Source organism: Carya illinoinensis, chromosome 1, assembly GCF_018687715.1.
Source record: "Carya illinoinensis cultivar Pawnee chromosome 1, C.illinoinensisPawnee_v1, whole genome shotgun sequence".
NCBI classification, from domain to species: domain Eukaryota; kingdom Viridiplantae; phylum Streptophyta; class Magnoliopsida; order Fagales; family Juglandaceae; genus Carya; species Carya illinoinensis.
Window position 1 is genome coordinate 44322584 of NC_056752.1, and position 24917 is coordinate 44347500.

The following is a 24917-nucleotide window of genomic DNA, read 5'->3' on the forward strand; positions in this document are numbered from 1 at the left end:
TCACATCTAAAACCTATTTAAAAAACTAGGAATTCTACTATCCGGCGAAAAAGGTTCAGCAAGAGCAATAATATTAGGCTTATAGCTATGAATAAGACTTTTTAAACACATTTGGGAGGTACTAATTCCCCTTATGTTCCAAAAACTAATAGGACTTATCATAAATTAAATTTAGAGGGTTGTATTACCTACCTGGTAGAACTTCTTGTCTTTACCTTACCAACATTACCTCTAGAGATATCTGAATCTGTGCAATACTCTTTTTGCATATCCATCCTCAGCGTATCCCAATCATCTTCATTTTTTGATTAAATTTCTTCTAGACTGAAATCCTTCTCAGAAGCCTTACCACCAACGACCAAAAAGGTGTTGGACATATGTGTAACCTGCCGTAATTCCAACGGCTCCTCCAAAGCATCAAAAGAGAATTCCTCCACCACATGTCCCTCACCACATGCAATAGACAAATCATCCACACCGTTAGTAACCATCAACGTGGGACTCAACTCCACATCGTTTATACTAGTAATGCATGTCGTAGGTTGCTCAATATTAGCACCATTAAAAACCAACTCTGTCTCAATTGGATTCAAGCATGTATCCTTCTCATGCACGTTGCATGGTTCCTCAACTCCCAGCTACACAGCGGCCATAGACTCCATGTGGAGATCATGATTCTTGACCACGACATTCTTCGTAGGTTCCGCAACACATGTATGTTCTGGAAATTCCAAGGCAACCTCAACAATATCATTTGAAATATCAATGCCCCTATCCCTTCCATCACCTTCCTGCAAATTATCCTGACCCTCAAGGCCTTTCACCTGCTAACCCACATGCTCTACCATTTGAAGGTCCCCTGCGACTTGCACTTCCACATTTGGTTTCTCAGATTTCTAGACCTAGCCCTTCCCTCCATTATAATGTTTAGTCTTGTTATCAATACCCAAGCAGCAATGTTTTTTGAATATGACCCTGTCTTCTACAACTTCTGCAATATGCCGGCAACATTTTGTAGATAATACTCTGTTTTTGGCTACTTGGCATACCAGGCTTACCAATCCAGAAATATGGAATAGGGTCCTTAAATGCATCTATCTCAACGCATACTCTAGCTCCATTCGTTCTTGTAGCACATCGAGTGGGGTTGTCTCTACGAATCAATCTTCCAATAGGCACCATAAGAGATTTCAACACTGAAGTATGATAAAGGTTATGGGGAAGCCCAGGTAAAAATATCCACACCGTAACGCATGGAGGCTCACTTTCTTCATCAAAATCAGGAGTCCAAGCAAAATGCCGATAGTAGACCCCATTGATGTCGCATGATTCTCTGAAAAGAGCCTTAAAGAAGTCTGCTTTGTTGGGCATACGTACAAAGACATTCCTAGGTTGCTGCATGAACGAAACCATAGGAACATGAACCAAACCCCATCTGCTACGGATATAACCATGGATAGCATCGAGAGGGTCGTTTCTTCAAAAATTTCATCACCGGTGAAAAATGAAAAGGTTGTGCCATGCAGTCTATTTCTTCAGCTAAGAAAATGAAACAGAGTTCGCCATCAATTAGTTTTGGAGGACGCACTACAATATCCATTTCAGGGAGAGGTTGCGGTACTGCTGAAACTGTCACAAAGAACGACCGTTGATGGCCTGCCGATTGAGGCAAGTCATCAACGACTGCCATGCAAGGCGTGGAGAGGCCCTAGCAACGTATCGGCAAAAACCCTAGCAGGGCAAGTTTCCTTCTTTAATTTATCTCTCTCATGTGATGCCAATGTATTTGCATCATGTTCGTTTGACAACTTCAATGGCAAAGCTTCCCCAACCACACCCAGTTTCAAGAATTTCATACTTCCTATCAATTTTTGCCTTGTTATTTGAAAGTAAATTAGAATTGCTTATCAAAGCAAGAAAATGCCCATAAGAATTTGAGATGATCCAACAGATCAAAAGACTCACATTTTCAATCAAAATAGAGATTTTTCTCAGCGGTGCAAATTTCAAGTCTTCATCTTCATTCTAAGCAATATTGTAATACGTATGAATAAGTTAAACAGCTTAGATGAAAGATGACAAGAAGTTGATGCATTTTTTAGTAGTAAATCATCAGAAGGTTTACAACCTGACCTTGAATACAGCAGACAAGTACGTCATTGTTTCATCCAAGAGCAGAGCAAACAGTTCGTTACTCTAGAAACATACCAAAATACAAATTATAAGCTTCTGTTTGTTATATACAAAACCAGTAATCAGGTGTAATTTTAGTACTAATATCACTCTAAACAAAGTCTCAAAAAATTTAAGACGTTTATGGTAAGGTATCAGGGTTACAATTTAAGGCATATTTCGCAATTGATCCAATAAGGTGTCCTGATTGGTAAATTTTGAACTCCATGCTAGAATCATTCGATGAACTTGAATGGAAGTTTCTGCATCGATTCATTCGTTATGAACCTTGTCAAATAATTTCTGACTAACACTAATACCGATCGAACCTAGATCTAAAATTAAGTTCTGCGCTACGCGTGCGGGCATGATATAATATAGTAAACACGCACATGACAGATTAATTTCAAAGTTCTCACGATTCAATCTATGTGCACATGATGACAAACATGTTCACAAAAATACGTACGTCTTGAAACCATATTTTTACTGACCATGAGTGTAATTAGCTTGCCACTAATGGTCATTTTAGATTTACCCAAATACATCAAATAAAAAAGATGGAATGTTTTGGAGGTCATAATCTTATACCAAGTCGTAATGACGAGAGATGTTCCTGCGAATGTTTGTAAGAGTGTTTTGCCTTGAAAAATGCTTGAAAAAGTTTATTGCAGATGCTATACCGGCTGTGAATAGCAATGGCGTCCACCATCCCCTAAAGTTCTACCAGTTGCGATATATATACCTTGTCTTCTTGATATATAAGGCCTAAAATACTCCGAAACACCATATTTCTTGTTTGGTTAACTTTTTTTATATGTGTAGATTAATTGTTTCTTTTTTTTTAATATTTCTTATAAAGAAAAATTCTAATATGTCCGAGAGGAGTGACCTATAGAGCATTTGCATGTTTTTTTTCGAATATTAAAAAAAATAATTAAAAAAAAAAACACAAATACACTATCGGTTCATGATCCTCTTGGGCACAGTAGTACCACCCTTTTATAAATGATGTACTAATAGCTGCATTAGTGGAGCCTTCATTACAAACCATAACAGAGTCATGACACTTGCTATTGAATTGATCATACCTTTATCCGATTGGGTAAAAGTAGAAGAAAGAGGAAGATAGACGCTAATAATTTTACACTACTAGACATGAGAAGTGAAAAAACAAAGTAGAAGAAGAAGAAGAAGAAGAAGAAGAAGAAGAGACGTACGCGTTTCGATCAAATATTTATTCAGTAGAAGAAAAGATGGATTGTTCATGACCATGCACCATTATTAATAATAATTGTATTACAAATGCCAAGCACCGCCTGATCCAGGCTCCAAACTCCGAAAAACGCAAAGACCACGTGACCTTTATTCATTATATATTTTCTTCAAAGTAAAATAAAATAAAGTAGCATAATATATATATATATATATATATAACAGTGGATAGCATCATCAACTCCTGGCATTAATACGAAGGGTCGGTGGTTTCTCCATCTGAAACGGGAATATCATCATGATCAACTTCCGAAGGCACCCTTTGATATGGGTTGCCGAATGCAGCAACATTGCCAGGACGTGTGAATACAATCTACATTAATTAATTGTAAATATAAGCCAAATTAATAATAGAAATTAGCATTGAGTGTAAATTAATATATGATCGCATTGAATATTCCTACCAATTATTAACGTTTCTGGACAGACGTACCTAGCCTGCATATGTCTAATAAAGAATTTCCCTAATAGGCTAATAGTAGATAGTCTGTTTCACTACCTGGACAGTTTTTGGTAATGCATCCTTTTCCTGTTTGTGTTTCATTTCCTCATTTTTATCTACTTCTTATATATTTTATTGAGCACATTATCAAAACACAAAAAATGAAGAGTATATTTTAGATAAAGAATATTTCTCATCTTAAATTTAAGTCATATACATTTATATATGAACAAATATGATTAGAAATTGCGCGCAAAATTTAAAATGACGAATTATTACCTGATAGTTTCCCAGTGTACGCGACTTAAAACCTGCTGCACAATATTCAAAGTAATATTCCCATGTCCTTATAAATTTTTCATCAAAGCCAAGAGCTACGATTTTGCTGCAAAAGGAAACAATATTAGCTCCTCAGCATGCATCAAAATACAACTACTTGTTAATTACCTTAATTCTTATTACGTTCAGTTTTACAACCAACGTAAAATAAATATTATTTTCCCCATAATATTTTCAGTCACAATAACAATATTACATGATTATTTTCTAACGTACGTACCTTTGGTTCTCCATAAAGTTTTTTCTCCAACATCCTAGTGTTTTGTAGTAATGATTCCCTATGTTCTCCAGGTGCTCCACACTGCAATTTCAGAATTAATTCCTATTGGTTTTTAGAGAGAGAGAGATATTAAAATAAGAGGCAATAAAATTATATACCAAAGTTCAGATGCAGAAGTCATGGCTGATGTTACCCTATTTAATGAGGGTAGGCATCCACCGGGAAAGATATATTCCTTCAGAAAACCTGAATATAGCCTGTTCTCGTCATAAAGTTGATCTGGATAGGCTGAGAACTAAGAACAGATAAACAGGGTTTAATGGTTAGCATTGTGTTAAAAACTAAAGAAATGTTTTTAAGTCAGATTTCACAAAAGTAAAATTAAAAACTAACATGATTTGAGATAAGTTAAGTTAGATTATAAAATTATTTTTATAAATATATATATATAATATATATATATATATATATAATTTACTTGAAGAACTTAACTTATTTAAAAGAGTTATAAATAACAAAGCATTTTGCAACCATGACACTAATATCAAACCGAAAGTAATAGACACTACCAGTACTGCACCACGGCCTTGGGCTTTTTACCCAGTCATTACCTGCAGAACATGAATACCGTCTTCGGCCAGTAATGATTCGCAGCAACCAAAGAACTCTTCCATAAATTCATGGCCAACATGTTCTATTATCTCGCTGACAATTAAATGGATCAAATATATATCATGGTTTTATTGGAATTATCAGTCAAATTGGAGATCGGTTTTAATTTGGAAAAAAGAACTGACCATGATATGATCCTGTCATATTTGTGGCCGGTATCAGGCACTTGGCGGTAGTCACAAAGAAGAAGTCTAATGTGATCCTGAGAGAAAAATAACTTAAAACTTTTAGGAAAACAATCATTTCATGAGATAATGTCAGATTCTATTAGGAGAGAAAAAAATAAAGCAGAAAAAGAAATTAATCACACACACAATATAAGATTTACGTGGTTCAATTCACAACTTACTTATTTCTATAAAGCTGTAAAAGATTTTATTCAGATAATAATTAAAGATACAATTAGACAGTTGTACAAAAGTTTAATACAATATATATATATATATATATATATACACGTAACAAAACCCTAATTAACAAGTAGGTGGGAATAAGTGCCAAAACAGATAAAAAATTTGCATCCCCTCGAGTATTGTCCTGATTTCTCTGGCTTGGGCTGATAGGCCCACGCCTCCGCTTTATGCCCCCAGTCTCATTGAAAGATTATAAAAAAATTGCAATGAATTCTTATCGAGTTGGATCATCAAATCGGACCGTCACAAACACAACCAAACTCCTCACATAGAAAAGTCCAACAGATTCATCAGATGTACTCATCTAGAGAAACATCATTCCATTAAAAAAGAAAATACTTGTATTTAATTAAAAAGCTTAAACTACATCACGCACAGGTAGCATGGGTCTATGACTACTGTATTCAATATTGATGATCTACATTCTACATGCTTTCATAGCAAAGTTCATATAAATTACTTGAAGGCCAGCATCTTTCACTTTCTTTTCTGCAAATTCCAGCTGCGCTTTAGAGAGAGTGATGCCAGTGTATTTACATCCCGTTCTTTTGACAACTTCAATAGCAAAGCTTCCCCAACCACATCCAATTTCAAGAATTTCATGCTTCCTATCAATTCTTGCCTTGGTATTTGAAATTAGACACAAATTAGAATTGTTGAGAGCAAGAAAAACCTTTTTAATTAAAATAAAGATGATCCAATAGATCAAAAGACTCACCTTTTCAATCAAAATAGAGATTTTTCTCAGCTGTGCAACTTTCAAGTCTTCATCTTCGTTCTAAGCAATTTTGTAACATGAATAAATTTAAGTTAGATGAAAGATGACATGACGAGAAGTTGATGGAGTTTGCGCAATAAATCATCAGAAGGTTCAAAACCTGACCTTAAATACAGCAGACGAGTATTGCATTGTTTCATCCATGAACATAGCAAATAGTTCATTACTCTATAAACGTACAAAAATATGAATTATAAGCTTCTGTTTGTTATATACAAAACCAGTAATTGGGCGTAATTTCAGTACTATCACTCTTAACATACATCAAATAAAAATGGTGGAATGTTTTAGAGTTAATAATCTTATACCAAGTCGTAATGACGAGAGATGTTCCTGCGAGCGTTTGTTAAAGTGTTTTTCCTTGAATAATGCTTGAAAAAATTTATTGCAGATGATATCCCGGCTGTGAATAGCACTGGCGCCCACCATCCCCTAAAGTCAACAAAAGATGAACACTCAAATTAACTAGTACTGCAATTGAGGAGATTATGCATGACTAATCGCAATATCACCAACAAAGTTCTGCCGGTTGCTATATATATATACACACACCTTGTCTTCTTCATTTTTGTTGTGTGAGAATTTACATTGTTGCTGGCAATAAGAATCTACAAAACAAAATCAGCAAGGCAGATGCTGAGGATGTAAAAATACTAGAAAATATAACTTGGACTCAAGACTCAGATCAATGATCTTACCATAAAAAGATTTAGAAGGCCATCTTTCTTATCTGTGAAAGAAAAATCACCAGCAATATATGCATCTGCTAAGCCTAAATCAGCTCTTGTCATGACCTGCTCATAACAATCAACTGCTGCTCATCACTACACCAGTATTGCTGGTGAGAAAAATTGCATTAAGATTAAAAAATGATATGAACTTTTGAATGCCAATAACCCGCGTGGCCCATCCTATTACGAGTACATACCTTCCAGTAAAACTGGGGACTATGAACTCTAAGAATAACTTTCAGAGGACATATTCTCATGTTTCCTTCGAAGGTGAATTTCATACCCCCTTCCTCTAATAATCTGCAATATTACCACAAGTAACAATATATTAATCGTTACAACGGGGATCGAAGTATCTACTATTGATTATATTTTATTATGATATATCATCGAAATTCACTTTTTTCTATTTTAACTAATAACTTTTACAACATGTATCAGCTTATCTATTTATTTTTATATTCATCTCATTTATTTTTTTATATTTTATTAATTTCAAATATTTTTCTAACTATCAATCAACTTACAATATTCTCTTATCTCACTACAAGAAATTCAGCATTTTCCCGCAACGAATTTTGCCGCAAATAGCAAGGAAAATTGCCGTAAATCTCCAATACTGACAAAAATTGATGGCCGAACGTTTGCAGATAATAAACTTCCAATTTTACTATCAAATTTGGCAAAAGTGTAATTTGTCACAAATGTAGACTTATTACAGCAACTCCAATTATTGCATATAAGAAAAAAAATTGCCAGGATTAAGCCTATTAGATCATTCACCATCGCATGAGATACTTACTTGCTAAGATGATACATTGTACAAAAAGGCTTTTTTCGTTAAGAAATTCTGTCAGTAGATATAGAATACTACAAATAGTTAGTGCCATGTATAGAAAATATTGGCAGTTTTTTGTCGCATGAGATACTTACTTGCTAAGATGATACATTGTAAAAAAATATTTTTTTCGTTAAGAAAGTCTGTCACTAATTGTGGAATATGACAATTAGTTAGCACCATGTATAGAATATATTGGCAGTACATTGTGCCAATATAGTTATATTCCCGCAAAGGATCATCATCAAAAGAAGCAGCTAGCAATGAGAAGTGGTTGTTGTAAATTGGTTCTATTAACATTTTGGTACCGGTACTAAAATACAATTACCGCAATGGATAACATTAAAAAAAAAATTTATTGGAACTGAGTTATTGTGGGAAATAATTTTATTGACCATCCAATCATGTCACTAAACAAGAATGTTTGCAAAGGAGCATAATGATTAATGTGTATTTCCAACAAAAACTTGTTTTGAAAATAAGCTATTGTCATGTTTATTTTATGCTAATAACAATGTATTTCTGCAAACATACATCTTCAACACAAAATTAATTGAACGATAGGCTTATTAACCATAAGCCTATTATTGAGTATGCGATATTGCTGCTAAAAGTCTATTTCCACAAATCAGCATCACAATAAATCTGGAAATTGACCAAAATGTATAATAATGTCCACAATTAGATGGCGTAAGAATTTGAGATTTGCGACTATAGTGAACGAAGTAACATTCAAGCATTAGCCCAGTACGTACATAAAATATTTGTTGTAAATTCCATCTTGCAGTGGGGCGGCTTATAACATTGGACGTGTATACATCGCTCCTTTTGGATCCTATTTATGTAGATATTTATATTTTGGTTGCTTGTAGTCAACATTATTATTTCTCTTTACATATTAGCTAAATTCCTGACACATAATGATCAGTATGCATGTGCATAGATGGCCATTAAAGACCCAAGATCTGTTATCAATTCACATAATGTAATGACAAATCTGTGTATAAATACTGCTGCATAAATGCCATCATCATGATAAAATCTGATCAGTAATATAAATGAAAATCAACTCCAAATTTCTGGGCAAAGTACTTCCATATACACACATTTTATATATTACGTCTGCTATCACCAAACATTATCCACATAAACCATATAGAGCTGATCTATCAGCCATATAAAATATCATCCTAAAACTGAAATTTCCAACAGTTAGGCAACTTTCACAAGCAGTTCATACATCTAGATTCAAGAGAGACTGACTTATACTTTGATAAGTTACTAGACAAAAGCAGGTGTGGTCTTGGCTCAAAAAGCAAGTATTTGAACATTTCTGGAAGTGTCTCAGGCATGCAGCAGTCCTTTGTCTCTAGCAGTAGTCCCTTTCAGTCCCTTTGCTAATTGAGTCAAACAATGCTGCATAAAAATATCATGTTATCTAAAGTATTGCTATCATGGTATTAATAACGTTTCTACAGAAATTCCTACATTGCAATTACAGCAGGAAGTAGCTTTAATCACTCAGTAACTATCCACCTATATTACCATTTTCTGCAACTCATTTAATGATTCCTAGTTAGGTATCCAATGCCAAAAAATATTTCCAACAAAATATGCTATCTTAAAGTCCCAAAAACAAAACCCACCTTTTAAGCTAGCTAATAAATAACTGCTCTGGCTCTACCACTTGCACACTAAGGACATAAAGCTGCTACCAATAAGCTATGTAAGAAATAAAAAGGGACCAAGTTATTAAAGGGATGTATTATGCACCTGTCAATATGCATGTCTGGTATGGCAGCTTCCATTCACTTCCAACCAAGCCACATCCTAAGTTGCTCAACAAAAGTTGGAACTCACCACAATCATCCCCATCTACTGTCTGATCAACCCTCAACAGCAGTTCAAAAAACATTTCAAAAGCAGGGATGATTTTGGAAAACTAGCGATGGCTAGGCATCAATGGGAGTCTCGTGCTGAGACTCCCTCCGAGACTCATAACGAGACATCCGAGTGTTCATCACTTTCTCATAGTCTTTAAATTGGTTCTTGAATTCCAGTAAATCAGACCTCAGTGCTTCTAACTGGTTCTTGTACAAATTTGCTTCATTCTTGTTCTTTTCGTTCTCCTCAACAACGCGTTGATAATCCCTATTGTTGAGCAATGAAGGAGATGGTTCAGGTATAACAGAGTGGCCTAGACCCGTTGCATAACCTGGTCGATATCCTAAAACCTCCTTAAACACTGCATTAGCTGTTTCATCCATGTTCCCATCCAACTCAGTCTCATTCAACCGCTCAAGCATCAGATTCTACATCCATATACAGTGCACACCATTATATAATATTTAAGAAGTTTTAAATTAAATACTGCTTCAGATTTGGAAACTAACATAATTTTGTTCTGCAGTGTTGGTGATAAATCCACCTTTCTTTTTTGACCAATGCACTTCTTTGTAAAAAGCTACCAAGTTCGGGGCTTGTTCATTCTTTATCATCAAAGGTGACTTTGTTAGGTACTGCAAATGATAGGCAAGAAAGAACTCTTTGAAATTGAAGCAAGATACTAGCTACAACTTACAGTTTCCTCCATAACCCTAACAAAAGGCTTTCGGCCACTTGTATGGTTGATTCGCTGTTTTTTCCTATTTGTGCTATTTCTCTGTGACATTTTCTGCAATTTCAAGGAATTTTCACTGTTATGTTTAAATCATCATGCTATAAATGTATCCCTACTGCTGTCATAGCAATAAAAAATGATAACCATTGTGGTTTAACTAGAAGTGGTACTTAACAGGACTGATGAACTGTTGTATAGTAAACAAAGTAATTTTCATACATTGCTCTATGTAGTCGTTAAAATCAAGATCCATTGCTGTTCTATAAAATCAAACTGATAACCTGCTTATGTTGTAACAAAGCCTGAACTTGTTATACATTATTATTTAGCACATAACAAATAAATGTAAGCCCATGGTTATCAGTTCAGCATTCTATCACCTGATCCCTACTGCTGTTCTAGTAATAAAAACAGACCAACCGTACACTTTGTTGAATTACAAAGAAAGATATTTATATACATTAATATTTACCATTAACAATTAAATATCATAACATTACTTCATGCCTCTATTTGCTAATAAGCCCTACTGCTGTTCTAGTAATACAACATTCCTCTATGAATTGAGCTTTTAACAGAGAAACAACTTTAGATACATTACTAGCAAATAGAGCAGTTTTGAAGATTGAGTCATTACTTCATCTTATCTATACAATTCTGCCTACTGCATTAGCTTTAAAAAATCTGGAATAAACCATTATTCCAACTAACAAAGAAATAACGTACTACTAATTAACTTTGTACCTTGAATGGTTCACCCGACCACAATCCACATAAGTATTCCCAAACGGGCTTCTCCACCCAGGTTGTCCCGCCAGAAAGTGCGGCTTCATGTGAGGAATAGGCCAAGTATTGCTTGCGTAGTAGGTAGTGGAATGCATTGTATTTTCGATGGAGAGCATTTACCACACACTCACGATGGGAACTTTGTGTCCAATCTAATATAAAGTCAGCCTATGAAACAATGCATTAGGGAAATATCATGCAGCAATAAGAGTTTTACTAAAAAAAAAAATCTGACAAAACAGAAAAATAAAACTTGTATACTCGAACACGGTCAATTAGCTCCTCTTTCTCCTCTTTAGATACTTGTTTCCAGCTTGCATAGCGCATGTTTGCATGAAGTCTAACAATCGTTGTCACTCGTCCAGAAAATATGTTGTAATTCTCACAAGATGGACCTCTTTGTCCATCCTTAATATTCAGAGGTATTTTCCCAAATTTCCGAACACGTTCAAAAAGCGTGTCTTTTGCTGGTCCCCGACCACGTTTTCGAGTTGGCAAATCTCCATTTTCTGAAATTGCAAAACATTGCCACTATTAGGTCTCTCATGACAAAATATAATAAGCGGAATTTAAAATCTACTATTATGAAATTACTTAGCTCGAATATGTCAACTTACGTTCAGTGCTCACAACCCTTTCAGCCTCATTCCCTATAGCTTCCACTGTCTCATCACCACCAACATTTGGTGGTTGAGTTGAATCGTCCGAATGTACTTCGTGTTCCCTATCTTGTATATCACTCAAAAGTGGACGTTGTTGGACACGTATGCCTCCTGCTCTATGTATTCCACCTGGTCCACGCCATCGTCCTCTTACCCATCTCACCATTGTCGATATATGTGTGCAATATATGTGCTGAACCTTATGACAATGAGTGAAAAATGCATCAAACTGTGTATATTCTGTATTCAAACACAGTAATTGAGACTATGTTACAACTGAATTAACAAAGCAGTTTCTGCAATTTGGGTTATTGTCAAATCCCTTACCATAAACTCTACAAGATCATTGCTAAATTTCTGATTGTGAAACGTGAAAATACTCAATCATTGCAACATTTATTCTTATTGGTAGAATCACTTCCAGCATGGTTTTATTCATGCCCAGTTTTTAACCAAATGTCAAAATATTCCAACCTTTTACCCTTTAGACTGCCAAAAAAAAAAAAACTGAAAAATTGGCCTTTAAACCACCTAATGGTAGTGACAGACTTTCTACTTCCAAGTCTTTCACTAAGCTGCTAAGCACTTAAATTTCCAGCTGATACCTTCTTCCTGATTTGCATGGGTGAGTAGGTAATAAAAAGCTTCAACCTTTTTACCTCCCATGAGCTAAGAAACATTTTTTTTTTAACCAAAAAAAAATCAAACTGGTCCAGCATGTTAGAGCATCGATGTGTGGTCATGCTTGATTCATGCTGTACACCAAATTTCTACTCCATTGTTACAAGCAAAGGCTATTTTTTCCCAGCCACAATGGCACACAAACTATAATGAAAAATTTGGTGTTCTGATTACTATATGAAGAACCTGCCTTCTTAAAAAATTGCAACCATATTTCAGTAACTTGCCTCAAGAAATCCAGTTTTCTGCTAGAGAGTCAGAGTAGGAGAGGGAATTTGCAAAGCTAGAAAGTTGGATTACTAACCTGGTGTGTATTCCTGGATCTTTGTTACAGCCCACGTTGGAGTGCTTGAATAGCTTGTCTTCCTCTAAGGGAACCTTCCAGATCACCTCCCTTCTGTCCCACTTTCCCTCCACTACTGCTCACTTGGACCTTTCACTCTGATTGTGTATCTGTGGGATGATATTTACGTTCTCCTTAACCTAACCAACGTTAAGAATCTGTGGTATAGTTACTCAATTTCTTTATTCAGCTTTCAGATTTGAAAACATGGTCATTCTCTCTCTTGCTTAACCCGTGTTAATTTTTGGGCTTACTTTGCCCGCGTGAAAGATGTACTACTTCCCGCTCACAGTTTACAATATTTTAATGGTAGCTAACATTTAACTAAATTTTATCATTTCATTGACTTTTTTTTTTTTTTTTTTTTTTTTTACAGCAATTTATTAACCTTTCTTTATGCAATATATATCCTGGTCTGATTTCTTTATGATCCATTCTAAATTCATCAATACGTTCCTCTTTAGTTCTGAATTGGTCCTCTCAATGTCACGTTATATTCTTTCTTTATTCACTATTAACATATGGATTATTTCAAAGAACTAATTCGACAATTTCATTTATTACCACAAGTGCTCTCCAAATTCTTTCTTGGCACTGTATTTTAGGGAATGCCATGCATCTCCCATGTTGCATCTCTTCAAATTTTGAGTATATGCAACTATATTGTTTATTCACCTTTCAAGATGTATTCCACTCTTTATTCTCTATGTATTCTACTAATCATAATATTTTTTATCCTCTTTCATTATTATTTGTTTCTCTTACTTCACTTTATATTCTTTCTTTATATACTATTAAAAAATGATGATATTCTCAATACAAATATCATCATTTATTGTGAAACTGATACCCATATTGCTCCCCAAATTATGGATGAATGGGCCTCGCATTGTTGGGAATTTCATGCAGCTCCCATTGCATTTGCTATCACCAATATTATGAAGACCTTTTTTGTTACTCTTTATTCACTTGTTCAAGATTAGACTGTATCTATTCCCTTATTACCCTTTATGGTTTCTATGAATCACCAATATTTGAAACCATCTTTATTATTATTTGTTTCTCTCACTTCACTTTAAATTCTGTCTTTATATACTATTAGAATTTAAGTTATTTCAATACAATATCAAGAATGATTTTGGATTGCCTTAAAATTGCTCTCCAAATTTGGGAAGTGTAACTGTAATTGAGTCAATTCCATTCAGCTCCCATATGCCTAACTTAATTATGTATATATTGAACCCTAAAATACATCTTAGGGTTTTGTCATTAGGGAATGGGTAGCTGGTGCTCTTACTGTTATCAGAAGTTGAAATACATCATTCAGTTTTCAGCATGCTATGCTTATAATTTTTCTTATCACACTTGATTGAAAGAATGTCTTATAGTCACAATGTTTGAATGCTAGCATAAAACTTACGTTCACATACAATTGTTGGAAATGACCCATAGCTTAGTTTTGCAACTACATTGCTCAACTCCAATATCACCATATCCATCATTAATATTAGCAATGTAGAAAACACTATCAGCTCTCCTTATATCATAATATGTTATAAATCAGACTGTGTGGGTAATGAAGCTAATTGAGCATAGAAGTATAATAAATAACATGTAATCATGGATTTATAGCCAATGTTGATTAGCCCACCTTTTCAGTTTTCATTTATTTGATTTTATCACCCCTGTATTGTTAATCAACATTATACCCTAAATAGATCTTTTAAATGTTTTTCAGATTTACTGATCACTTGGTTTTTAATTTGTGGCATTTATAGGAGGCATGCATGTAGAAGGATAAGGTAGTCACCTGGGGCTAACGAGTTTATGTGTTCTTGTACTCCCTTTGACCTGTCAAACCATCTTAATTATATAAGAAACAGACTTATACTGTATAGAAGTTTAACTTATAATAGTCAAAGCGAAGTCAAAGTCTTGCTAGTTGCATATATAAGCAGCAGTACCCCTTCAATACAACATGGTCATAATAAGACATGCTCATAAGTTTGCCCTTAATAAATTAGGAAACAATCACACCCTGGGTATTTCATAGTAAATACCCAACTGGAAACCACCTTCGTTGAGGCATGTGGCTGCCACCAAGTAGCTTCATCTGCATATAAAAGGAAATATTGTTCAGTCATTTCTTAATTCATGTATCTCTTGGCTTATTTTGCTATGGATATACGCTCGTAATATATTATAATATTATTCAAAAGTTCATATTTTAAACTTGTCCATAAACCACATATTATAGGGACCATTTTACAATACACCATTAACTTTGCTGGTAAAGATGAACACTGGATGCAGTAAAAAAGTATGCCCAGATCTTGTTATACATTCCTATACTAGATGGTGAATTGTCTTTTTGTATCCTCAATGAAGCTTCATCTATGTGGTTTATGTCATGCTTGATCCTTACTTATTTGCTGAGGGACCTACCATGACACCAAAGTATATCACACAAAATTTATAGCCAGCTGAAATATAAACCACTCACATGCAACTACACAGCATGTGAGATCGAGTTTGTACTAAGTTTTATCATATAAATAATTTAAAAAAAAAAAAAAAAGATTTCAGTCTCCAATTTCTTAAGCTGCATACACCTACCCTGTAAGCCTAATTTGCTGCAACTATAAGAAGTTTATCACCATTTGATAAACTTCTCAATCTGTTTCCATCCATTGTACATTCGATAGCAGTTGTTATTGATGGCATTTATACTGTTCTATGTTCATGAGTTATATGTGAGACTAAACTCATACTCAAATCCCATCTAATGCAATCATAACGTTTTGAGCTATCCCAAACCTAGGATAGCAGTACATGGTTATTCAAAATATGACCACACTGCAATTACCAGCCATGTTCCAAACACTGCCCTAAACATATATATAATAGTATGAACATTCTGTAGTGCATTGAAACAATACTCAAAATAGCACTATCATGAGCATAGATGAGAACTTACACCAAGTTTGTCATCATCACCCCATTACCCCAACTCTGGTCCTTTACCTCCACATGTGGAACCTGCATAATGCTCAGAAAGTGGTATCAGTCTGATAATCATTAACTTTGCATTTTCTTATCCTTGGTTCAGTACATTATATTATAGTGTTATTAATGTATATAGCTTAATAAAGTAGTCAACATACACAATGTGAGAACGCTGACTTTTAATAATAAATAATGACAAGAAGTCCTCATTTCCGAAATTCCAAATATATAAATGATTATGAAAAACATACCATCATCTGAATCTGATGTACTATCATCGGCAACTGCAATACTGTCTTCTTCGCTGTCCTCGCTATTAGTGGAGGCATCGTCAACTCCCAGCTCATCATCAACGACAGCATCCTCGACGTATTCCTCGTGGTCAGGTAGTTCAGATGGTTGCTGTTCTAGCATGATCGAAGGGTCAAGCAGCAATGGTTCTTCATCTACCCTGTTCAACGGAGTCATCAAGTCTGGGTCACTGCATTGGGCATACGGCACGTTTGTGGCAATGTTTTCATCCTCCTGTAAAGCGTCATCCTCACCAGAATCGGCACTATCATCCGCCTCCTCAGCTGTTGAAACTAAAGGGATGTTGTATACATTTCTATTCGTTATCTTATGAACCACATACCAACTACCCGCCACACTCACGTCTTTTACATAAAACACTTGTTGAGCTTGGCAAGCAAGAGCAAAAGGCTCATCTTTATACCATGTTCTAGACGTGTTCAGGCTGGTTAGATGGTCCCCAACGCGAATCCCTCTTCGCTTATCACCAACATCCCACCACTCACATTGAAACAAATACACCTTACGCCAACCCATATATCGTAATTCTATGATATCATTCAACACCCCATAGAAGTCTATGGGATTTGATTGATGTTCCCCTCGGACAACCAAACCGCTATTTTGCGTTCGTCGGTGCCTCTCTCGATCCTTTGTTTGAAACCTAATTCCATTCATTATGCAACCAGCATATGACGCAACCCACTTGTCCGGACCACATGCAAGTGCATATATTTCATCTCGTACACTGGTTGGATCCATTGCACGCTTCTCTCGAATCTAGTGACCAAGCAAACAACAATTCGAATCATGCTTGCAAAATAGGAGATACAACTATCTGTTTTTAATAATATCTTAAAAGAATTTTTATTTTAGACAACGTGATTACAGTCAATTAAAGTTTACAAACTTTTATGTTGGATTTAAATGTAATGCACACCAACCGGGGTGCCTCTCATGAAAAGGTTGTTTGTTCATTATGCAAGAGAAATACATACATGTTTCTTGAACCACCCGGGAAATTGAGCCTCGTGCCTGCTCGCAGTGTTGGTTGTGACTTCCCTTGTAATCATGTTATAATGCTCACTGCAAAACAATGTCTTATAGTTACACGGTGTTTTGATGATGAGATGAACACTTCGGTAACTGCAAAGAATTCACCACTTACTCGAGATAATGCTCGATCTCGCCACAATTATTTAGCACATACCAGTGGGCTCTTGCAAATAATTTCTCGGCTAGCATGTGAATGTTGGCTGCCCCGAGCGGACGTACCTTTTGTGAGAATACAGAGAAAAATTCTTCATTACTCTGTTCTGGAAGGTCTACGTTTCTTTCAACCCGTTCATATCTGGTCTCAATGTCATTGAGATACATTGAGCAAAACGTCAAACACTCAACATGAACATATGCTTCGGCAATTGAGCCCTCCGGGCGGGCTTTGTTCCGGACGTAACGTTTGAACTTCCCTAAGTACCTCTCAAAAGGATACATCCACCTATATTGCACTGGTCCAGCAAGCAATGCCTCGTCCGGTAAATGAATTGCGAGGTGCACCATTATATCAAAAAATGCAGGTGGGAAGATCATCTCAAGTTTACATAGGATGATAGAAATTTCTGCCTGAAGCCGATGCAATGATTCATAAGTCAATGTTCGAGCACACAATTCTTTGAAAAATGTACTTAGCTCGATCAAAGCTAGCCGAATGTCAGGCCGCAGATAACCACCAATCACGACCGGAAGCAACCGTTGGAGGAAAATGTGGCAGTCATGACTTTTCATTCCTGAAATTTTTCCCTCACGAATATTCACACACCGAGCAATGTTAGAGGCGAAGCCATCTGGGAATTTAACTTGTGACACCCACTCGCAGAAGGATATTCTTTCATTTTGGTTTAGGGTGTAACATGCAAGACTCATTCGGCAACGATCGCCATCCGGACGTAAGTGTAATTCCTTCCTCAGTCCTAGATGTTCCAAATCCCTGCGCGCATTTGCAGTGTCCTTACTCTTTCCATCAATACTCAGCAAGGTGCCCAACACACTATCACAGATGTTTTTCTCAATATGCATTACATCTAGGTTATGTCTCAACTCTAAGTCTTGCCAGTATGGGAGATCGAAGAAGATGCTTTTCTTTGTCCAGTTTAATTCTTGTGGTGCCCGTTTCCTCTTCCGTGAACTTTTCCCGAATTGCACATTCGGGACCACGGATAATGATTCAAATATAGCTTGGGCTGAAAGCTTTTCTGGCTGAATCCGAACCTCATTGGCACCATTGAAAGCACGTTTTTTCCTTCTCCACGGGTGGTCCAGAGCCAACCATCGACGGTGGCCCATATAACAATGTTTACGCCCATACGCCAACCACATAGAATCGGTATCAACATTACATACAGGACATGCCAACTTCCCCTTCGTGCTCCATCCAGAAAGATTGGCATATGCAGGGAAGTCATTTATAGTCCAAAGTAAAGATGCATGTAATCGGAAAACATCAGAACTGAATGCATCATATGTCTCAATACCAACCTCCCATAATTCTTTCAACTCATCAACTAAAGGACGCAGGAAGACATCGATATCATTTCCTGGTGATTTAGGACCAGGTATCAAACAGGTCAACATAAAGTATGGGTCTTTCATGCAAGACCAAGGTGGCAAGTTGTAAGGTAGAAGTATTACTGGCCATATACTATAGGGCTTTCTCATGTTATTGAACGGGTTGAACCCGTCACTCGCTAGTCCAAGACGGACATTACGAGAATCTTTGGCAAACCAATCATGTTTCCTGTCAAAATCTTTCCAAACCTTGGAATCAGCTGGATGCCGCATACAGTTCAAATCATCAATACGGCCCTCTTTATGCCATCGCATGGCTTCTGCTGTCTTCTTTGATAGATAAAGGCGTTGCAACCTAGATTTCAATGGAAAATAACGCATCACTTTCTGAGGTACCCGGTGTTTACTCGTCATTGAGATCCACCTAGATGCGTTGCATTTAGGGCATTCATCTTTGTCTTCATCATCTTTCCAAAACAACATACAGTCATTTGGGCATACATGGATTTTGTTGTAACTAAATCCCAACCCACGCTCTAGCTGACGTGCATCATTATAGTCTTCAGGCAAGAGAGCACTCGGGAATGCAGACTTCAATAGCTTTAGCAACATGTTAAATGACTTCACGTTCCAACCCCCGATTGTCTTGATGTGAAGCAACTTCACCATAAATGATAGCTTTGAGTAGGTTGTACACGATGGATATAGTGGACGTCGTGCATCCTCGACGTACTGTTCAAACGTATGGTGTCTAGAAGTCCCAACGTTGGGCTGTGCATTATCATCATCACTGCCACTAGCATTTAAACCGGTAATATCATCCACAAAGGATCCCACCCGAATGTCATCTAACATCTCATCGACGTCATCAATGTACTCTCTAGTATCATCTCCATCATCCTCATCGTCTGACCGGTTCGCATGAAAAGGATCATCTTCTCCATGAAATATCCATTGAGTATAACTTCTATCAATCCCTCTCAAAAATAGATGATCCCTCACAATAGTAAATGGCTGGAAGAAGTTATTACGACAGTCCCGACAAGGACACCTAATTGAGTCACTGGAAGGAGCATTGGATTGAGCCATTAATAAGAATTGATTAATGCCTTCGGCATATTCATGGGACCGCAATCTATCTTCAATATGCATCCAAGATTTATCCATTTAAATCTTGGTAGCTCAAAAGTAGGCCACAGTAACTTTGCTCTTGATCAAGCTAGTATGAAGTGGACTCTATTAAGACCCTGACAGAGTTAAATAGATAGAACAACTTTTAGCAATATAGTTTGTTAGCAAAGAATTGTATGAGAAGTTGAATGGGTGATGAAGATAGGAAAAATGCAGCTTGTCCAGCACTGCAGTACATACTAAAAACATACTGGAATGAGTAAGAATGGGGAGATATATAATCATGCTTGCAGGCATGATTATATCTATTGGTTCAGTACATTACTTATAGAAAGCATATGACTTATAACTAAGAAGCAAGCAGATTTCTTGCACAAGCATCTCATCTAGTGTCAACACTTTATACGCATCGATTCTATAAATGAGTATTGTCTACTGTGAGTGTTCAAAATCTGCTCCCAATAAATTAGAGGCACGCAACGACATTAAGAAAGGCAGTCCAATTGTGTAGTATATGCATGGCCCTATAATTCCCAAATAACAAGTTTGTCACCTAGATGCTTGAATCATATCCTCAATGGCAGTACATTTTCATACCCTACTAACTTGTGTGGATTATGCATGCTAGCAAGGAAAAATAGAATGGCAAACGGAAAATATTGAACCACAGAAAATATTAAAACAAAAGCTGAAAAAGGAAATGCTTTATGAAAAATTCAAAACAGATCTTTTAACAAAAAACAAACTGGAGACCAAATAGGATAAAACAAATCCAATGGCACCCAGGGGAAAAAACCTAATCACTAAATTGAGATGGGAAAAACAGTATATTTAAACAAATAAAGCATCAGAAAGAACAAATTCACAGCAATACGGTCAACCACTTTGTTATACAGCCATAATAATTCCCCTACATGTAGACTAGTAAGAGATGGCAAATCTCCATACAACCACCCGCTTAAATACAGTATTGCTGAAGCAAAAAAAGAAGTTTATCATGTTTTGGAAACACAAATTGAATCCAAACAGTTTCAATAGAAGTAGGTGTAAAGCCATTGAATTGGTTAAGACTATGTTCATGAGTTAGATTAAAACCATAGGCATCTATAAAGACACTCACATGCCAAAGACTTATTATACCAGTCCATTAAACAATATATAAAGTTTCAACAACAAATTTCCTGCTGAAAATCATACCAACAACAATTTCATAACAGAGGGCCTACTGCATTACATTTCCACCCTGTTCAATGTCACACATTCAATTATGGATTCATCATTCCATTTTTATGGTTACAAGCTTCAAAGATAAAAAAACCTAAGCTACTGGAAACTGTACTAGTTCAACCGTTTCATACATGCTTGATCTCAAGTGCATTTGAAATAGAAGAGCTCTTGGAATGTGCTTCAACTAACAAAGCGACACCAGGTAAGAAAACAATGGAATAAAAGCAAAATTTAAATAATATATAATACATAAATAAAAAGGAAGAGAAAAAAGTATGCCTGGAAGTGAGAACTGAATGCTTGATCAAGCTAGAAAGGTGTTTTAACCCACAACTGGTTTTATTTCAGTTGGCAGAAAGTGCCATAACCAAAAAGGGTCAGGGATTATTACCCTTTTTGGTAGTGGTACAGGAAAAAAGGACATTATTATGAGAATAAGCATTTCTATGGAAGGAAGATATATTATATAATATATACAAAGAAGCCACTAACACTAACAGCCTCAAATGAGTTCATAGGAAGGTAAATATTACAAAAACAGACTCAGATAAAAAGAGCAAAGGGCTAGTTAGCAATGACAAGCTTCAATTGTTAAGCAGGGTTGCTTAACTCACAAATAAAAATGTATAAATCAGAAAACCGTGGATAGCAGAAAAAAGACTCCAAAACTTAAATAATTATCAAACTCCCAAAGCTTGCCGATGGGTGAAAAAGGAAAAAAAGGGAAGCAAGAATAATAGAGGGGCGATTAATTTTCAGATATGGGTTGCATAGTGTGGTCTTGGCAACTACAGAAGGATAGCAGGAAATAAAGCTGCAGAAGGCATTGCCAAAGATGCAATGTCACTTAAAAATCCATTAATGGATAAAGAAAATGTCCCTAAGTGTATTTCTGAAATTGTATTACAATAAGCTTTATATAGCATTTTTGATCCAAGAAAAAAGGTATTCCTGTCACCCTCTAGCAATTCAGTTTCCAAAAACATGCTATCTATAAAAGCAAGTATTCCGAATCATATGATGAAGATTCGGCATCCATAGGTATTCAGCATCTACTACCTGTGTGCTTCAGTAGCTCATATGTAAATACCAAACAGAAATATCCCTACTTAAGTAATCATGTTTGTGTAAAAGTGCAGGTTTATTTGGCTGTCCATGTTGTGAAACTGATAAACATTCCAAACTTTCAACTTGACTTTCAGTTCCCTTTACTATTCTCCATGGCACCAAAACACCCACTGGATTAGTCTTAGATAATCAAAATATTATATCTTCTTACAGCCTACTAAACCAATAGGTTATATTATATTATAACCTATTTTCCACTTTCTAAAAACAAAGAAAAAAAATTGTACAAGAGTTTAAGCAATTATATAATATAATTATTTCCACAGGCATCCTTTGTGGTTTTTCAAATCAACTAATCATAGTGACCATATACATAATTCACAGCCTTTTGTACCCAAATGAATCACTCCCATAACTACAATTGAAAACTAGTGGGGTAACTAGATCACAGCTTTTCCATCTCATTACTAAAGTCTGAAACTAGCAAAAAAACCAGCAGGGGAATACTCAGCTTGTCTAAATACGCATGTCGAGTTTTGGGGCCAGGATGGGAAAAAAAAGTTTGGTAGTACCAATACCAGAGCAGCTTATTACACTTATCAGATATTAAGAGTCAGGTTAGGTTAATAAGTCTCTTTAATTTACCAAATGAGTTGCAAAAGACATAAAATGTTAGTAATATGAGAAATTAGGCCCTGCAGTCAAGTCTTCTCCACCCACAATACCATAACCAGCAACACCCCACGTCTCACACAATCCATATAGCAACCCAAACAGCCACACTACCAAGTTTTCTCCGCCCGCACCACTCCAAATCAGAGGCTATTACACATCAACGTAACCAAGAAGTCAAAACATTAATGTTTCTTACACAACCAGAACCAAAGCAGCTTTCTAAATGGTACTAATGTACAAGTCACAAAAACAACAGTATAAATACGAAACTGGTTAATGGACTTTCTTACACGGTCAAATTTCGTTGTAGTGAATACAGTGAAATCAATAGTGAAATTAAGGGGCTACTTACGACGGGGTAGACCGAATCGGGCAACTGGTGCGGCGATGGGGTAGACCGAATCGGGCAACTGGTGCGGCGGCTCGACTGCTTCAGAATGGGGAAGAGAGAGAGAGAGAGAGAGAGACAGAGAGAGAGAGAGGTTCTGGGCAGCGTTCAACGGTGACACCCACGTGCGTCTGCTCGAGGTGGCTACAGCTCACGCTGGCTCTATGGTCGCTGGCGGTGGTTGGTGCGAGAGACGGGGAGGGGGGAAGACAAGGCAGGGTCACGGGCAGGGGGCTTGGGGGTGTCTGCGCAGGAAGGGGAAATAGGTTACGAGGAGGGGAAAGACGCAGGAAAAGGGAAAAAAAAATTAAAACAGGGAGAAGGTTATTCGGGGAAAGGGAAAAAAATAAAGGGGAGATGTCACTAAAGTTTTATATTTTGAAGTTCTGTGTGGTGGAGTAAATTGCAGCAAATAATTAAACTTAACTCTATTAAAATTAGTGACAACTGAATGTCGTTGTAAAATATTAAGAAAGTGCCGAAATTGACTTTTTTTGGTCTGAAAATATTTGTGTCAATATGCTTTTGTTGAAAAAAATGGATTTTAGTCACGATTGCATCTTTTTTTTTTTTGAAAGATTAATCTTGTTGGTAAATGTAAGTATTTACGGCAAGTTATAAATTGCTGAAAAAATAGTCATAGCAAAAGGCCGAATATGTTGTAGTGTCTTTTATTTTCTGCACAAATTAACCAAAACCCAGAATTCATGCCTTTAAGGCAAACAATTAAGGGCCGTTTGAATTGAGAAATTATTTCATCTTATCATTATAATTTTTTTAAATTTTTACACAAAATATAATAAACAATTCAACTTTTTAAATTTTTAATTCAATTTTTCTCAATTTCAAAATAATAATAATATTTTATTTAATTTTTAATTTTTATCTAAAATTATATCATATCTTGTTATCTCAATATCTAAACAATCTTTAAGAAAAAGGTAAGAGCCAGCAAGAGAATTCGGAGAAACGCTTTTTTTATTTGTCTTTTCTGAACAAGCTTGTTCGTGTAAATTGCTCCGCATGATTCAGCGGATTCTTGGCTTATTCCCTGCCAAGGGAATTATCGAGATCGTTGTTGACAGAATTACGTAGACGCAAATATGAAAATATTAACAAAAATCTTCACGTCAGAAGGAGAGAGAAGAGGGACAGAGGAGAAGAGAGACTTTGTTCTGTCAAATGTAAATGACGTTTGACCTCAGAACTTGATCTCGACTTCCTCCGACGAAGATATCGATCGAGCGTGTGTATATAACTTTTTGACACATGGCGTACGTTCACCCATATACAGCATGGAGGTGAGATGGTCCCGATCTTGTCTGAGTTTCAGACGTACGTTAGAGAAGAGGATATATGTCGCGCTGCATTAACTAATAAAGAGGGAAGCAACAATCTGCGCGCGGAATCATAGGAAAAAGGTGGATGTCTTTGTAGGAGGGAGGAAATTAAGATCAGTAGACTCACAGTAAACATCCGCAGGAGATGTATGTTTGAAGGAACCTCGTAACGAAGAGGCGCGCCACAGCTTCTATCATAGAAGGCACCATGCGTTTTGGGTTGCTTAGCAGAGCACCACTTTCACCGGCCAAAC

The 24917-nt window shown here is 36.2% G+C and overlaps 3 protein-coding genes across 3 annotated transcripts in view; all 3 read right to left on the reverse strand.

Annotated features, from left to right (window-relative positions):
• Positions 1 to 3389: 3389 nt before the first annotated feature.
• Positions 3390 to 24917, reverse strand: part of LOC122276613 (cyclopropane mycolic acid synthase 1-like) — a 21598-nt gene continuing 70 nt past the window's right edge. The window contains exons 1-14 of the mRNA XM_043086470.1: positions 24791 to 24917; positions 7240 to 7342; positions 7010 to 7105; positions 6864 to 6919; positions 6620 to 6743; positions 6417 to 6479; positions 6252 to 6311; positions 5994 to 6155; positions 5246 to 5322; positions 5060 to 5153; positions 4607 to 4743; positions 4449 to 4529; positions 4169 to 4274; positions 3390 to 3760 (exon numbers count right to left, since the gene is read on the reverse strand). The exon at positions 24791 to 24917 is cut by the window's right edge and continues 70 nt beyond it. Coding sequence (XP_042942404.1) covers positions 3638 to 3760; positions 4169 to 4274; positions 4449 to 4529; positions 4607 to 4743; positions 5060 to 5153; positions 5246 to 5322; positions 5994 to 6155; positions 6252 to 6311; positions 6417 to 6479; positions 6620 to 6743; positions 6864 to 6919; positions 7010 to 7105; positions 7240 to 7342; positions 24791 to 24917 — 1409 coding nt within the window. The 3' untranslated portion in view covers positions 3390 to 3637. The remainder of the gene's footprint in view (positions 3761 to 4168; positions 4275 to 4448; positions 4530 to 4606; positions 4744 to 5059; positions 5154 to 5245; positions 5323 to 5993; positions 6156 to 6251; positions 6312 to 6416; positions 6480 to 6619; positions 6744 to 6863; positions 6920 to 7009; positions 7106 to 7239; positions 7343 to 24790) is intronic.
• Positions 9113 to 11737, reverse strand: LOC122276638. The gene is made up of 5 exons (XM_043086513.1): positions 11245 to 11737; positions 10462 to 10554; positions 10274 to 10369; positions 9654 to 10192; positions 9113 to 9296 (listed from the first exon to the last, which is right to left on the reverse strand). Exons 2-4 carry the CDS (start codon positions 10549 to 10551, stop codon positions 9833 to 9835), a joined length of 546 nt encoding a protein of 181 aa, XP_042942447.1. The 5' UTR covers positions 10552 to 10554; positions 11245 to 11737; the 3' UTR covers positions 9113 to 9296; positions 9654 to 9832.
• On the reverse strand, positions 15950 to 16815 carry LOC122276622. The gene is made up of 2 exons (XM_043086495.1): positions 16230 to 16815; positions 15950 to 16011 (listed from the first exon to the last, which is right to left on the reverse strand). The coding sequence occupies exons 1-2, from the start codon at positions 16804 to 16806 to the stop codon at positions 15974 to 15976; spliced, it is 615 nt and encodes a 204-aa protein (XP_042942429.1). The 5' UTR covers positions 16807 to 16815; the 3' UTR covers positions 15950 to 15973.